We start from the raw sequence: 17348 nt of genomic DNA, 5'->3' as shown, positions 1-17348 counted from the left end.
CGCACCGGACACTGTCCGGTGCACCACCGGACAGTCCGGTGCACCCAGACTGAGCTGTCTTTGGCTGAACAAAGTCATCTCTTTTCCAACTTGATTTCTCATGTTTCCAGCACTTAGACACAATACATTAGTCTCCAAAACAATGTACTAAGTCTTAGAAACATACCTTTTTACTTGATTTGCACTTTATCCATCACTTTGCATAGATTAACATAAGTCCACTTGTGTTGGGACTCAATCACCAAAATACTTGGAAATGGCCCAAGGGCACATTTCCCTTTCAGACATGTTGCACGTTCTTCAATAGCACCGTCATTTTCGAAGTAAACTTTAGAATGACTGTACCAACACCAAGAACATGCACATGCGATCCGTTCCCCCATTAGCAAGGCTCATGTCCCTTTGCACTGATAAGAAGAAAACAAAGAATATCAGCACACACATGAATGTTAGCACCAGTATCAGCCCACCACTCAGGGGATTGACACACTGAAAGAACAGTAGGTAAAATATTATCATACCCTGATGTTCCTTCTACAGTCTCGCTAACAACCATGTTTACTGATTTCCATCTCTTGAGCTGGTTTTTCTCTTGCTTAAATTCGCGGTCTGGTCAGGCGCTTGCCCAGTGACCAGTACTCCCGCAAACAAAGCAACGAGCTCCTTTGTTCTTATTTTTGAATGAGGCCGCCTGCTTGGGCTTTATGGCATTCTGTTGCTTGTTCTTCTTTTTATTATTATGTGACGCATTGGAGTTATTCTTTTGTACCATATTGGCACTAGAAGTATCAACTCCTTTTCCACGAGTGTCTTTTTTTCTCGCCCTCTCAACATCAAGAGAACAAAACATCTCATCAACGCTAAACTATTGTCTCTTATGTTTTAGAGTGGTAGCAAAGTTCGTCCAAAAAGGTGACAGCATAGCGATAATACCGTCGACCCCAAACTTGTCAGGCAAGACACATGAGAATTGTTCGAGTTCCTTAGCCAGTGCCTGTATTTGATGAGCCTGTTCAACCACAGGACGGTTTTTCACCATCTTATAGTCAAACAACTGCTCCATGATGTACAACTCGCTACCAGCATTAGATAACACCGAACTTCTCATCTAATACATCCCATAAGTTTTTTTTGCAAATGTGCACGTTAGATAAGAATCAACATACTTGTTGGCAAGAGCGTCAATCATGGCGCCTCGAAACAGGTTATCGGCAACGTCGAACATTCTCTCCTCTTCATGAGTGAACTATTCGGGTTTCCTCTATGCAGCGTGATAGCAGTTCATTGCATTCAACCATAGTATCATCCTAGTACGCCATCTCTTGTAAAACGTATAATAAAAAGGTTCACTTGTTTTAACGCAGCAACAAAACCACTAACAGAAAAATGCCTAATATCAATGTTTTGGATTGGTAGAGAATTAGGCATTATCAGTTTTAATTTAATCCAGAAAACCTGTATGATGTATGTGACGACATGTATGTGCATGTGTGTATCACTACACACATAAACAGTAAACAAAAGTAAAACATGCACAAATACGAAGAACAGAGTGTACCCCGCGGAGGGACCGATGCTGAAGGCATTAGTGGCTCCATTCGCACGAGACATCTCGTGTGTATGTTCGATGTAGTCGTACGCAGTCGATGCAGGCAGATGTACGCAGTGCAGTCCCTCGAACGGCGCCGACGACGAAGAACCTGATCAGCGCTGGTCGAGCGAACGAAGCGCGCAGTCACGAGTACGCTCTCCAAAAACCTGAGCGCACGCACACCCGTGCAAGTGTAGCTCTGCAGTCGACGATTTCGGAGGTCTGCTCCCCCACTCTCCCTTTATGCTCGCAGAAGGTGTAACGAGAATGGGTTGAGTGCAACGCGTTTGAGAGACTGTTCGTGTGACCAGAAAAGCGTCCATCTCCTCTGTATTTATGCACGCATAGAGGGAGGGGAACAGACATAACGATCGCCATAAGAGTCATAAACTGACAACCATTACAGCGAGCCAGAAACCGACGTGACATAAGAGATGTTCATTACTAGTCATAAGACAGGAAATGGATGATCATCACTCCAGGAAAAATGTGAAGCGTTAGAAAGAGATATTTGGACCAAAGTCCGATTTACCACGGGCCACAGCCTCGACCACGGACCGGCTCGGCCGGCGGCGCGTCAATGGTCTACCTATTTAAGTTGATTGATTTGCCTCTTGACCTTCGAGTATGGTACTAAATTATTAGTACACCGTAGCATTAAAACGAACATTAGCATAGACTTTATTGAATATTAATTTGGTCAAGCCCACATTAATCCAACACCAGCAAGCGTAAGCACCACGTGTTGATTACTAAGAAATTTAAGAAGCTTTTTTTAAAGTGCTGACCACGATGGTGAAAATTGATAATTTATAGCAATAGAGAAGATATACCATGGAAAGAAGGCCTTTTTATTTCCTTATAGGATTATATAATCCAATTTATAGATTATATAAATATTTAATAATCTGCTTATGGATTATTAAAATCTAGATATCTAGATTATATAATCCACCTAGTAACTTATGTTTTTTCTTTTAACTTATTTAAGTTGGATTATATAATCTGGAGAGTAAATAAATAAGACCGAAGTTGTTTGTACTCTTCTATTTCAAAATACAAGACGTTTATAACACCGATACAAGCTTTAAAATATAGTTCTCACCAATATTTTGTTGTTACGATACACACAAACTCTTAATATATTTATATTTTTGTAAAAGTACTTTTAAGATAATTTGGTACATATTTATTAGATTTCAAAACTAAATAATAAACCAGTTATTTGTAGTAAGTTTTACAAGTCGTGAAAAAAAAAATCAAAACTGAAACCGAAGTGCTGGACTTGTCCACGTATCTAGCGAAGTCGAAACCGAACTTGACAACTTGTAGATCCGTGGGCCGCGTAGCGTCATGGCGCTAAAAAACTCTCTCGCCGCCTGTCCTACCGCAACGGGCAAAAGGACGACTCTCCCAGCTGGCCTCGTGACGGGCGCTTTCCCCATCTCCACATCGCCGCCCCGCGCAGCTACCGCATCGGCGACGGCGATGAGACACGGGACGAGGCTGCTCTGCGCACTAGCGCTGACGCTGCTATGCATGGCCACCCACTTCCAGGGTGCATCCTGCCGCGGCGGCGGCGGTGGCGGTCGCGGAGGAGGAGGAGGCGGTGGCGGAGGAGGAGGAGGACGCGGCGGCGGGTCAGGAACAGGTGGCGGCCGGTCGGGAAGAGGCCGCTCTGGTCGCCCGTTCCTCGGCGGGGTCGGTGCGGGAGCCGCCGCCGGCGTCGGCGCGAGGACGGCCGCAGGAGGATCGCACGGCCACCGCAGCGTCGCAGCGGGTGGCGCGGGCGGGCCAGGCGTGTGGAGGGTGGCCGGCGCCGGCGCGGCCCTCACCGCCGCGTTGCTCGCCTAGTCGCCTGGCTGTGATCGTCGCGCGTGTTGGAGGCGCGTAATCCAGGTTAGAGTTAGACACGAGGGGTTGGTAGAGTTTAGTGGTAGCAGTAGCAGATCGGTGGAGACATGTGTGAGTATCGCGCCGTTCTGGGATCTGAACTGAAGTGTGTGTCATTGTGATTATCTTGTGGAGTAGTAGAGTTTTAGCGATTAGCTAGCTGTGCAGTAGGGCGACTTTACGATTTCTTGTTGAGTAATTCCCACCACGTATAAATAAGAAGAGGAGTTCAAAGGTTTGTGGGCGTGATTGTGTGTGTGGTACATTCAAGATTCAACTTATATCTGCAAGACTGCAACGATCTCTGTTTTTTTGGAACTCCCGAGTTGTGGTCTTGTGCACATGTGACTTCACTGTATTGTTTTGAGTTTAGACTTCACTATATTTCGAGTGCATTCTTATATCTTTCGGTTTGGGGTGATTTGGCCAAATTATGAGAACTGGAACCGCGAACAATGCTGGAAAAGTTCGGATTGTGGCAACAACTTTACGAATTAAAGGTAAACGAATAGGTTGTGCGTTTTGTGCAGGGGCCGACGGTGTGACAGCAGCCATCATGCTACCGAATGAAGTATGACCCATATATGAATTGTGTGTATAAATACTTTCCTAATATTGTTCCATAAAATGTTTTGTTCACTATGATATTTTTATTATAATGTATTGCTCTTCACACCGATCTAAAATGAGATCAATATCTTGGTACCTTGTCTCATATACTAAATAAAAAATGAAGAGTTGTTTTATCGAACGATTTATAAAAAGACATAGGCTCCTCTGAAGAAACTGCTCTTGTAAAAGACCAGAGCCATTTTAAGCAAGCCACAGCCTTCCCAAAGGACCTAAAATCGGTCTTAGAGAACGGTTAGAGGGTGTTTGGTTAGAGCTGAAAACAAATCAAGCTGAGCCTTCCCAAAGGACCTAAAATCGGTCTTAGAGAACGGTTAGAGGGTGTTTGGTTAGAGCTGAAAACAAATCAAGCTGAGCTCGGTTTGGTATGGCTCTCCCACTCAACGAGCTGCAAAGGAAAGCTTGGCTTGACATAGACTCAGTGAGCCGACTCGGTTCAGCTGGTAAGCTGCACCTTGATAATAATGTTACATTAGGCATATGCCCGTGCGTTGCTACGGGTAAACATGTTATGGTAAAATATATTGAGATGTAGAAACAATAATTGTCGTCCTATGCTGTGAGGGCATTCGGAGTTAAGGTCCTCGATGGAGTACATGGCTCATTTGTGGCCTCTTAATCGTCCGAGAAATATTTGGAATCATTGACAACAATGTTGAGTTCCGAAACATTGACAACAATGTTATGAAGTGCAAGCAGGAGATTGTTCTTCCTTCTCTATAATTAATATAATTAATGTTAGCGGATTCTCTCTATAATTACAATTACATAATGACCAGAATAAAGCTCTTATAACAGTTTCTCATGTAGGTACCACAAAGTTAAAAGTGTCATTTCACATAAACATAAAAGACTATCAATTTAAGAGAAAACTTACAGAAGTTGCAAGGTGGCATGGAAAATCATACTCCCAATAGCAAGTATCATGTTGCGACGGCACACAATCATATTTGATCTAATTACCATAACTGAACTGATATTATTCTAAACAATGTTGTACAGGGTTTAAGCTACCACCAATGCTGATATATAAAACTTGTCAATGATGATTTCCTTCATCTTAAAAATATGATAAATCCAAGGTTTTCTAAGTAAGAAAATTTATTTATGCTTAAATCCAACATATTTACCTTTCCCAAACCCGAAACGATAAAAATCATCAATTAGATCAGCTTGTAATTATTCTGCATTTGACGATATAGCTAAGCGAGCGGTTTTAGTTATAAATTTTCTGAACGCAATTCCTCTCCACACCCTGTCTTCAGATTTTTCAGTCACCTTCAAATTTTTGCATTATCTTCAACTCAGCTGGACACATAGGTCGGCTTGCAAGGGGAAAGCTGGTGATGGAGCATTCTCTGCAAGCAACAAACAACTTGCTTTAACCATAATGTATGAAACCTGCATTGATAAAACGTGTAGTGCGGCTGAGCTAAAATTCACCTTTAGCTTTGGCTTCAAGGATTCGATAGCAGTCGTAGCCCATGTGGTGCCGATGTATATTGACAGGTGTTTCTTGACCGGTCAAGACACAATACATATCTCCACTAAGTGCTGATGCAACCAAAACGGTAATGCATACCGAGTTTAGTGTGAATTTAGTTACACAATAATTACTTAATGTTAATGATATATACTGAATTAAGGATATAGATAATGGTGTACCCAATTTAGGGCATCTTCGGTTAGGGGTCGATTGAGGGGGATTGGAGGGGATTAAATTCCCTCCTATACAAATTTGAATATAAGGGGATTAAATCCCCTCCAATGCCCCTCAAACCACCTCAAACCGAACAAGCCCTTGGTGTTCCACATAGTAAAAGAAAAAATGGCATAGTAGTAATTACATTGAAATTTGACATATTGGGCTCCAAGTAGTAATTACATTGTTTTAGCATGGTAGCATAGTTCAAGAGAAGAGGCCAGCTGTGCATGACCATTCAACAAAAAATGGCATGCATGCTAATATGTCATAACTTCAAAACATTCTATAGATGTCAGTATTAAATCGGCCTCTATGCAAACTACAATGCATCACAAATCTGAAACTCTTAACTGAACCAGAATCAGGCTAAGTCGAATGTCTCACTTCACTCCCATAACTCTCAGCATATTGCAGGAAAACATTCAAATAATCACACTGTGGAAAGATCATAAACTTTATTTCCAATGGTTCCATAGCGATCAGAACAAATTCGGTATATAAGATATTCTAAAATGCCACCCAATATTAAAACTTGTAACTGCAATTGTAACCTGATAGATCACAATGGCCAGCTTCATACCTCATAGCTCTTAGAATTCTCATCAGAAAAATGTCAATAAGTACTTGATGGAAAGCTAATAAAGTACTCTAAAACTTATACTATTATGAGTTTCCCTGAGTCGAATACCAGGACCTTCAAAAATGTCCTGATCTGCTACTGCAGAAGACTGACGGACAGAATAGACCAACACCAATATTCAGAGATTCAAAACTCTTGAAATACAGAACATAATTTTGCGAGTAAATACTCATTGGAAAGAACGTGAAATTATCTAAAACTTTCACTATAACAAGTTCCTCTGAATCGGCCTAAAAAAAACTTAAAAAAACGACCCGCTCTGCTACTGCTACAAACTGATCATTCTGATCTTGACAGGATTAGGGTTAAATAGGAATAATAAACCACAAAAAAATCATGGGGAAAGATGTAAATACCTCAAGGAGACCACGACCTCCTCCCTCCCTTCTCTCCTTATTTTCATCTAGCTTTTCCAAAGCCAAGCTGCAGCACAGATCGAATCGGTATAAGAACAAGGAGCAGCAATAGGAGGGTTGGCCACTCCAGACTTCGGTTGTTGTTGGGCAGACCAGATCCGGCGACAGGACCAGATCCATAGTGTCGGCGTTTCGAGACCGGGGGGTCCCTTGGGCCGACGAGTGAGTGTCGCCGCGTGCCCCAGCCCAGATGGGTCGAACGCGAGGGCGAGCGCGAAGGGGGGAGAAGCGAGGCGGCCGGAGACCGGCGTGAGAGAGGTGGGAATCCCGCGGCCTTCGTGTTCGTCCCGCGCCCAGGTCGGGTGCGCTTGCAGTAGGGGGTTACAAGCGTCCACGCGGGAGAGGGAAGCGAGCGGTCCCAAGAGAGCGCCTGTCTCGTCCTCGTCCCCGCGCGGCCAACCCTCTCTAAGAGGGCCCTGGTCCTTCCTTTTATAGGCGTAAGGAGAGGATCCAGGTGTACAACGGGGGGTGTAGCAGAGTGCTACGTGTTTAGCGGGGGAGAGCTAGCGCCCAAAGTACATGCCGATGTGGCAGCCAGAGAGATTTTGGCACCCAGCTGGTGTGATGTCGTGGCCGTCGGAGGAGCGATGGAGCCTAGCGGAGGGACAACTGTCGGAGCGGTTGAGTCCTTGCTGACGTCCTCTTGCTTCCGTAAGGGGGCTGAGAGCCGCCGTCGTCACAGAGCATGCGGGGCGCCATCATTGCCTATCTGGCGGAGCTAGCCAGATGGGACACCGGTCTTGTTCCCTGCGGCCCGAGTCAGCTCGGGGTAGGGTGATGATGGCGCTTCCTGTTGACGTGGCTGGCCTGCGCCCTAGGTTGGGCGATGTGGAGGCTCCTCCGAAGCCGAGGTCGAGTCTGTCTTCCATGGCCGAGGCCGAGTCCGAGCCCCTGGGTCGGGCGAGGCGGAGGTCGTCGGCAGAGGCTAGGGCGGAGTCTGAGCCCTAGGGTCGGGCGAAGCGGAGTTCATCGTCTTCTGGGGCTGAGCCCGAGTCCGAGCCCTGGGTCGGGCGGAGCGGAGTTCGCCGTCTTCCGGGACTCAGCCCGAGTCCGAGCCCTGGGTCGGGCGGAGCGGAGTTCGCCGTCTTCCGGGACTTAGCCCGAGTCCGAGCCCTAGGTCGGGCGGAGCGGAGTTCACCGTCTTCCGGGACTTAGCCCGAGTCCGAGCCCTAGGTCGGGCGGAGCGGAGCTTCCTATGGTGCCTTTGGCGGGGCCTGACTGCCTGTCAGTCTCACTCTGTCAAGTGGTACTGCAGTCGGAGTGGCGCAGGCGGCGCTGTCCTTCTGTCAGGCCGGTCAGTGGAGCGGCGAAGTGACGGCGGTCACTTCGGCTCTGCCGGGGCGCGCGCGTCAGGATAAAGGTGTCAGGCTACATTTGCATTAAATGCTCCTGCGATTTGGTCGATCGGTGCGGCGATTTAGTAGGGTTGCTTCTTAGCGAAGGCAGGGCCTCGGGCGAGCCGGAAATATGTTCGCCGTCGGAGGGGGGCCTCGGGCGAGACGGAAATCCTCCGGGGTCGGCTGCCCTTGTCCGAGGCTAGGCTCGGGCGAGGCGTGATCGAGTCGCTCGAATGGACTGATCCCTGACTTAATCGCACCCATCAGGCCTTAGCAGCTTTATGCTGATGGGGGTTACCAGCTGAGAATTAGGAGTCTTGAGGGTACCCCTAATTATGGTCCCCGACAGTAGCCCCCGAGCCTCGAAGGGAGTGTTAGCACTCGCTTGGAGGCTTTTGTCGCACTTTTTTGCAAGGGGGCCAGCCTTTCTCGGTTGCATTTTGTTCTGGTGGGTGCGCGCGAGCGCACCCGCCGGGTGTAGCCCCTGAGGCCTCGGAGGAGTGGTTTCACTCCTTCGAGGTCTTAATGCCTCGCGTAATGCTTCGGCTGGTCTGGTTGTTCCCTCATGCGAGCTGGCCGTAGCCCGGGTGTACGGTCGGGTCCCAAGTTCTCGGGCTGGTATGTTGACGCTGTCAACGGTTCGGCTGGAGCCGGGTTTGCGAGAGCAGCCCCCGAGCCTCTGCACAGGGCGAGAGGGCGATCAGGGACAGACTCGGCTTTTTTACATACGCCCCTGCATCGCCTTTCCGCAAGGAGGTGGGGGGAGAGCGCCATGTTGCCCGGTTCGTTAGGGGTCGGCTAGGGGCCCAGAGGCACGCCCAAAAGTACCTGCGGGTGATCTGCCGGACCCGGTCCCCTGGCGACGGGGTCTGAGGGCTCGATGCCTCCCTCTGATGGGATTCCGTTACAAGATCGCTCCCGCTGGTCTCGGAAATGTCCTAGGGTACCTCGGGAGCGCAGCCCGAGCCTTGGTTATGTATCGAACGTACCCCTGGTCATCCCTCGCTCGGCGTCTGAGGCGGATGTGAACCCTTCGGGGGCCAGCCTTCGAACCCCTGATCAGTAATGGGCGTGGAGCCCGAGTAGCCTGAGGCGGTCGTGGAACCCTTCGGGGGGCCGGCCTTCGAACCTCTGACCAATAGTGGGTGTAGGGCCCACGCGATCTGAGGCGGCTGTCGAACCCTTCGGGGGGGGCAGCCTTCGAACCTCTGATCAGTAGGGAGGCTCGGAGCCTGGTTCCTTCACGGGGAAGGATCCTTTTCGGGGTATCCCCCTTTCCCGGTCCCTGTTGCAAGAGAGAGAGAGAAAGAGGAAAAAAAGGAAAAGGATACGAAATCGAACGACGCGGTGTACCTTTTTTGGCGCGGTTATTACGGCGAAGGCGAAGCGTCGCCCGCTTCTCCTGCCAGAAGCGCCGCCTGTCCCGCCGCGGAGTTAATGCGACGGGGCGAGTGGTTGGCGGGGCGGCCGTTGCGCGTGCGCGAGCCATTCGAGGAACGGATCACGGGCGCGTTGTCCTCACGCCGTGAGAGGGGGTTCTCTTGCTGCCCCCGGATGGGACGTGAGCTTGGCTGACGACGTGACCGCTGCTCCCGCCCGCCTGCCACCGTCATTACTGCCGGCCCATTTTTGGCTGCATTGACCGCCGCGCCAGGCTGGCGCTACTGGGTCGTGCGCTGGGTCGCCTTGAGTCGCGGTATTGGTTCCGCAATCGAGGAGGCGCGGTGGTGGCGCAAGTGGCGGTGCAGTTGCATGCACGAAGCAGTCGGCGCGCCGGTTGCATGACGCGTGGGCCTGGGCCTCCAGGCTGGGCGTGTTGGGAGTCGAAGAAGCGCGCCCACTTGGCGCGGTTGCATGCTGCCTGCATGGCTGCCCGCCCCTTTCGCCCGTTGGTCTGGGCAAAAGTGGAGGGTCACTTGTAACCGCTGGGCGGTCGTGTGCACCGCGCGCGGCGGTTTGGCTTCTTCTGCTCTGAGCCGGCTTGCATGACATGCGGGGCTCAGCCCCCGCGCCACGGGGGAGGGCCTTGGAGCGTGTTGGAGAAGACTCAGCCCGTGACGGCTGGGGGCGCAAGTAGGGAGAGTTGCCTTTAAAAGGAGGGTGACCCCCTTCGGAAGGCGACCATGTCTTCGCGCTCCCTTATGCATCGTGTCTTTCCACCTTCCATGCCCCGGATGGGGGGATACCCGCCGCCTTTTCGTCTCATCGTTGGAGGAACGCAACTCCGTGGGAGTTGGTACCTTTCAGCCATCGTTCGGCTTCGAGGATTTTCATCAGTTAGCCCGGTTGTACCCTCCCGCCGGCGGTCACCCAAGACGGTGACCACCAGCCCCTGGGTGGGGAGAAGCAAGCCGGGCTGCGATCTTGGTCCCACCCTCAGCTTCAAGGATGTTCATCATCCTTGCTGGGGTGGAGGCCGGGCTGAGCCGGAGCTCTACCTCCCGCGCGGGTTTGTGGGTCACCCTCCCCTGCGGCGTTCGAGGGAGAGGGCGCTCACTGGCCCTGCGGGCGGCCCGGACTCCGACAACGCGGGGCTGGTCGACGGCGCGCGTCGTCACCCCCAGCGTGTCGAGCTCGTCGGCTTGGCTCCCGGTGGCCCCTCCTGCCGGAAGGCGGCTGCCGCGCCGGGTGCACGAGAGGACCGCCCTAGGTGTCGCGCGCTGCTAGGGCGGCGTTCGTGTTCTGGGGTGGTCCTGCCTTTGCACCGGCATGGCGCCTCCACGCGGAGGTCGGTGCCCCACTCGTCCGGGAGGATTTGAGTGGGGTTCTGCCGGAGGGCTGATGGCCTGCGCCGTTGGTGCCGAGGCGGAGGCGGCTCGAGAAGTCCCCGTCGCCGATGGGATCACCGCCACCATCCGCGCTTCGGGCCTCCGTCTCTTTGTACTTGTCCTCGCCCCTCGAGCGTCGGCGCGGGCGAGGGCAAGATCGCAGCAGCGCCCACCCTGAGGCCTGCACTGCTGCAGTTCGGCCACCCGGAGCGGGGGTCGTTGTCGTCGCAGTCAGAGCGGGCGGCGGCGAGCCGCCCGTCAGTCTTCTGTTGCTCCGCAGGCCCTCCCCCATCGAGTGGGGTTGTTCGTACCTGCGGAGGGGGAACCGGAGTTCCGTTTGTAATGGCACTTTGAATGTCAGTGTTTTTGTTCATTGTGGCTGTCGAGGCCTGAACATGTATGTAATTTTGGCACGGAGCCATGTTTTTTCCTCATTTTCGAGCACTAAGACTCGCCTGTTGGTTGCCTGAACCGCTTCACCAAGCGTGAGTCGCCCCGTGTCAAGGTGACGAGTGAGGTATCCGTATCCCGGAGGCGTAGGAGTTCCTCGGCTCGGTCGGCCTTGTTGTCTGAGGCTTCTCTAGCTTAGTTAAAGGGACCCCTTGGCCGCTCTTCAATGAGCCGAGGCCAGGGGTAGCGATATCAGCATGAACAGGGGCAGAGTTGGCTCGAAAATGAAACCTGGTTGGCCGGAGCCTAGTCGGGTCGTCCGTTGGCGGGACCGATGCCGGAGTTGACGAGCCGAGGCCTCGGGTCGGGCTGGCGCCCTTGGAAGATGGTTGGCCGAGGCCCCAGGGGTGACCGGCCGAGCCACCTGCTCGGGCCGGATTCCCGCGGATTCCCGGAGAAGTCCCTGGCAGCGATTGCCTGGGCGTGGCGATGGCGTCGTCCTTCAGAGCGGAAATCCTCGGACCGCGTCGCCGTCCGAGGCTAGGTCGGACCTCGCCGAAGGTGTCGTCGATGCCGAGGGTGTTACTGCCCCCTTCCAGCGTCAAGACCCAAGCCTGCAGGATCAGAGTGTCTTGTAGTGTGTGCCTTCTGCGGCCGCCGAGGCCAGAACACACACCCTCGCTGCGTTGTAAAGCTGCGTCTCTTTTCCTCTTGTTTCGAGTATCTGGACTTTTTTGTCGGTAACAGGGTTGTTTGTGCGAGCGAGAGTTGCTTCTCGCGGAAGGTGATGAGTGAGGTATCCGTATCCCGGAGGCGTGGGAGTCCCTCGGCTCAGTCGGCCTTGCCGCTTACGCGCACTTTCACCCATCCATGAGGCTCTGTCACCGACTCAGTCAAGAAGGCTCGAAGGATCGCTTCGGCAGAAGAGCTTCCGAACGTGAAGACTTGTTCGGTCCGCGGAACCACTTATCCGAACGTGAGTTACTTATCGCAGAAGGTGATGAGTGAGGTATCCGTATCCCGGAGGCGTAGGAGTCCCTCGGCTTGGTCAGCCTTGGCTGCTTACGTGTACTCCGTCGTTTTCAGGATCCACTTTTCGAAGCAGTCAAAAAGCACGAAAGATATTCTGGCAGAAGAGATCTTTTTTCGAGGAAAATTTCAACGCAGAGGGGGTTCCCCATCTTTTAGCCCCCGAGGGAGGGTCGGGCTTTGCCGAGGCGAGGCCGACCCTTCCTTGATGACTAAACTTTGCGTGGGTGCGAGGTATATGAACAACTTGAAAACATCTTAAGGGTAGAAGCGACGTAGTTGTTGGATGTTCCAAGCGTTGTCGTAGACCTCGCCTTGACTGTTGGCCAGCTTGTACGTTCCGGGCTTCAGAACTTTGGCGATGACGAATGGCCCCTCCCAGGGGGGCGTGAGCTTGTGCCTCCCTCGGGCGTCTTGTCGCAGCCGAAGCACCAGGTTGCCCACCTGGAGGTCTCGGAACCGGACCCCTCGGGCGTGGTAGCGTCGTAGGGACTGCTGGTACCGCGCCGAGTGTAGTAAGGCCTTGTCCCGAGCTTCTTCCAGCTGGTCCAGCGAGTCTTCTCGGCTGGCTTGGTTGCTTTGACCGCTGTAGGCCCTCGTCCTCGGAGAGCCGTATTCCAGGTCTATGGGCAAGACAGCCTCGGCCCCGTAGACTAGGAAGAACGGTGTGAAACCCGTGGCTCGGCTCGGCGTTGTCCTCAGGCTCCAGACCACCGAGGGGAGTTCCTTCATCCATCGCTTGCCGAACTTGTTGAGGTCGTTGTAAATCCGAGGCTTGAGCCCTTGTAGAATCATGCCGTTGGCACGCTCTACTTGCCCATTTGACATGGGATGAGCCACGACGGAACAGTCCACCCGGATGTGGTGATCCTCGCAGAAGTCCAAGAACTTTCTGCCGGTGAACTGGGTGCCGTTGTCGGTGATGATGGAGTTCGGGACCCCGAAACGATGGATGATGTTGGTGAAGAACGCCACCGCATGCTCGGACCTGATGTTGTTCAGAGGTCGGACCTCGATCCACTTGGAGAATTTGTCGATGGCGACCAGCAGGTGCGTGTAGCCCCCGGGCGCCTTCTGCAAGGGGCCGACGAGGTCCAGACCCCACACAGCAAAGGGCCAGGTGTAGGGTATCGTCTGCAGAGCCTGAGCGGGCAGGTGGGTCCGCTTCGCATAGAATTGACACCCTTCGCAGGTGCGGATAATTCTAGTGGCGTCGGCCACCGCCGTTGGCCAGTAGAAGCCTTGTCGGAAAGCATTCCCGACAAGGGCTCGAGGCGCTGCGTGATGGCCGCAAGCCCCCGAGTGTATCTCTCGCAGGAGTTCCTGACCTTCGGTGACGGAGATGCATCGCTGGAGGATGCCTGAGGGGCTGCGGTGGTAGAGCTCCTTCTCATCGCCCAGCAAGACGAACGACTTGGCGCGTCGCGCCACCCGCCGAGCCTCGGCTCGGTCGAGGGGTAGCTCTCCTTGGTGGGGATATTGCAGGTACGGGGTCTGCCAGTTTCGATCAGGCGTGGCCCCGCTTCACTCCTCCTCGATGCGTAGTGCCTCACCCTCGGAGGCCGAGGGTACCTCGGGCTGAACCGAGGGCGCCTCGGGCCAAGCTGAGGGTGCCTCGGGCTGTGCCGAGGATACCTCGGGCGGGGCCGAGGGTACCTCGGACTGGGCCGAGGGCGCCTCAGGCTCGGGCGTGTCGTCGATCTTGACGGAGGGTTGATGCAGATCCCGGGAGAAGACGTCCGGGGGAACCGTTGTTCGCCCCGAGGCTATTTTAGCCAGCTCGTCCGCAGTCTCGTTGTAGCGCCGAGCGATGTGGTTAAGCTCGAGCCCGTAGAACTTGTCTTCCAGGCGCCGAACCTCATCGCAGTAGGCCTCCATCTTCGGGTCGCGGCAGTGGGGGTTCTTCATGACTTGGTCGATGACGAGTTGTGAGTCACCGCGGGCGTCGAGGCGCCGGACCCCTAGCTCGATGGCGATCCGCAACCCGTTGACCAGAGCCTCATACTCAGCCACATTGTTGGACGCCGGGAAATGGAGGCGCAGCACATAGCGTAGGTGTTTCCCGAGGGGCGAGATGAAGAGTAGGCCTACGCCGGCTACCGTCTTCATCAGCGACCCGTCGAAAAACATGGTCCAGAGCTCCGGTTGGATCGGAGCCGTCGGTAGCTAGGTATCAACCCATTCGGCCACGAAGTCCGCCAAGACCTGGGACTTGATGGCCTTCCGAGGGGCGAACGAGATTGTCTCGCCCATGATTTCCACCACTCACTTTGCAATCCTGCCCGAGGCCTCTCGGCACTGGATGATCTCCCCCAGGGGGAAGGATGACACCACAGTTACCGGATGAGACTCGAAGTAGTGTCGCAACTTCCGCCGCGTCAGGATCACTGCATACAGCAGCTTCTGAACTTGTGGGTAGCGGATCTTGGTTTCGGACAGTACCTCGTTGACGAAGTAAACTGGCCTCTGAACGGGCAATGCATGCCCCTCTTCCTGCCTCTCGACCACAATCGCGGCGCTAACCACCTGAGTGGTCGCGACGACGTAGACCAAGAGGGCTTCTCCGGCAGCTGGAGGCACCAAGATAGGCGCCTTTGTGAGGAGCGCCTTCAAGTTCCCGAGAGCTTCCTCGGCCTCAGGGGTCCAAGTGAAGCACTCGGCCTTCCTTAAGAGGCGGTACAGAGGCAGACCTCTTTCGCCGAGGCGTGAGATGAAGCGGCTTAGAGCCGCGAGACATCCCATGACCCTTTGTACGCCTTTCAAGTCCTTGATGGGCCCCATGCTGGTGATGGCTGCGATCTTCTCCGGGTTGGCTTCGATGCCCCGCTCGGAGACGATGAACCCCAAGAGCATGCCTTGGGGCACCCCGAAGACACACTTCTCGGGATTGAGCTTGACGCCTTTCGCCTTGAGACATCGGAATGTCACTTCAAGGTCGGAAAGGAGGTTGGAAGCTTTCCTCGTCTTGACTACGATGTCATCGACGTAGGCCTCGACCGTGCGACTGATGTGTTCGCCGAACACATGGTTCATGCACCGCTGGTACGTCGCACCCGCATTCCTCAAGCCGAACGGCATGGTGACATAGCAGTACGTGCCGAAGGGCGTGATGAAAGAAGTCGCGAGCTGGTCGGACTCTTTCATCCTGATTTGGTGATACCCTGAGTAGGCATCGAGGAAAGACAGGGTTTCGCACCCAGCAGTGGAATCCACGATTTGATCGATGCGAGGCAGAGGGTAGGGAACCTTCGAACATGCTTTGTTGAGACCAGTGTAGTCTACACACATCCGCCATTTCCCCCTTTCTTTCTCACAAGCACAGGGTTGGCAAGCCATTCGGGATGGAATACCTCTTTGATGAACCCTGCCGCCATTAGCTTGTGGATCTCCTCGCCTATCGCTCTGCGCTTCTCCTCGTCGAATCGGCGCAGAGGCTGCTTGACGGGTCGGGCTCCGGCCCGAATATCTAGCGAGTGCTCGGCGACATCCCTCGGTATGCCGGGCATGTCCGAGGGACTCCACGCGAAGACATCGGCATTCACGCGGAGAAAGTCGATGAGCACTGCTTCCTATTTGGGGTCGAGCCCGGAGCCGATCCGGATCTGCTTGGAGGCGTCACCACTGGGGTCGAGGGGGACGGCCTTAACCGTCTCCACTGGCTCGAAGTTGCCGGCATGACGCTTCACGTCTGGCACCTCTTTGGAGAGGCTTTCCAGGTCGGCGATGAGGGCCTCGGACTCGGCGAGGGCCTCGGCGTACTCCACGCACTCCACGTCGCATTCGAACGAGTGTTTGTACGTGTGGCCGACGGTGATGACCCCGTTGGGGCCCGGCATCTTGAGCTTCAGGTAGGTGTAGTTGGGGACGGCCATGAACTTCGCGTAGCATGGCCTTCCCAGTACCGCGTGGTAGGTTCCTCGGAACCCGACCACCTCGAACGTCAGAGTCTCCCTTCGGAAGTTGGAGGGCGTTCTGAAGCAGACGGGAAGGTCGAGTCATCCAAGGGGCTGGACGCGCTTCCCGGGAATGATCCCGTGGAAGGGTGCAGCGCCTGCTCGGACGGAGGACAAATCGACGCGCAGGAGCCTGAGGGTCTCGGCGTAGATGATGTTGAGGTTGCTGCCCCCGTCCATAAGGACCTTGGTGAGCCTGACGTCGCTGATGACGGGGTCGACGACGAGCGGGTATTTCCCCGGGCTCGGCACGTGGTCGGGGTGGTCAGCTTGGTCGAAGGTGATGGGCTTGTCGGACCAGTCTAGGTAGACTGGCGCCGCCACCTTCACCGAGCAGACCTCCCGGCGCTCTTGCTTGCGATGCCGAGCCGAGGCATTCGCCGCATGCCCACCATAGATCATGAAGCAGTCGCGGACCTCGGGGAACTCTCCTGCTTGGTGATCTTCCTTCTTGTCATCGTCGCGGGCCCTGCCACCCTCCGCGGGTGGCCCGGCCCTGTGAAAGTGACGCCGAAGCATGACACACTCCTCAAGGGTGTGCTTGACGGGCCCCTGGTGATAGGGGCACGGCTCCTTGAGCATCTTCTCGAAGAGGTTGGCACCTCCGGGGGGCTTCCGAGGGTTCTTGTACTCGGCGGCGGCGACAAGGTCCGCGTCGGCGGTGTCGCGTTTCGCTTGCGACTTCTCCTTGCCTTTCTTCTTGGCGCCACGCTGAGTAGACGCCTCGGGAGCATCTTCCGATGGGCGGCCCTGGGGCTGCTTGTCCTTTCGGAAGATAGCCTCGACCGCCTCCTGGCCGGAGGCGAACTTGGTGGCGATGTTCATTAGCTCGCTCGCCCTGTGGGGGTCTTGCGACCCAACTTGCTCACCAGGTCGCGGCAGGTGGTGCCGGCGATGAACGCGCCGATGACATCCGAGTCGGTGATGTTGGGCAGCTCGGTGCGCTGCTTCGAAAATCGCCGAATGTAGTCCCGGAGAGACTCTCCCGGCAGCTGC

At 54.1% G+C, this 17348-nt stretch overlaps 1 protein-coding gene and 1 long non-coding RNA gene across 3 annotated transcripts; one reads left to right on the top strand and one right to left on the bottom strand.

Annotated features, from left to right (window-relative positions):
- The first annotated feature begins 2911 nt into the window (after positions 1 to 2911).
- On the top strand, positions 2912 to 3802 carry LOC103630558 (ctenidin-1). The gene has a single exon (XM_008651606.4). The coding sequence runs from the start codon at positions 2945 to 2947 to the stop codon at positions 3443 to 3445; it is 501 nt and encodes a 166-aa protein (XP_008649828.1). The 5' UTR covers positions 2912 to 2944; the 3' UTR covers positions 3446 to 3802.
- Positions 3803 to 4952: 1150 nt separating this feature from the next.
- On the bottom strand, positions 4953 to 6992 carry LOC103630557 (uncharacterized). Of its 2 annotated transcripts, XR_555122.3 has the most exons (4): positions 6969 to 6992; positions 6816 to 6882; positions 5558 to 5661; positions 4953 to 5472 (listed from the first exon to the last, which is right to left on the bottom strand). It is a non-coding gene; the product is annotated as an uncharacterized lncRNA (long non-coding RNA). The 2 variants fall into 2 exon arrangements; XR_555121.4 differs by lacking the exon at positions 6969 to 6992 and having other exon boundaries at positions 6816 to 6939.
- Between the last annotated feature and the right edge of the window lie 10356 nt (positions 6993 to 17348).

This window comes from Zea mays, chromosome 6, assembly GCF_902167145.1.
Source record: "Zea mays cultivar B73 chromosome 6, Zm-B73-REFERENCE-NAM-5.0, whole genome shotgun sequence".
NCBI lineage: Eukaryota > Viridiplantae > Streptophyta > Magnoliopsida > Poales > Poaceae > Zea > Zea mays.
Note: the sequence above shows the minus strand (reverse complement) of the source record. Positions and strands in the feature narration are given on the sequence as shown.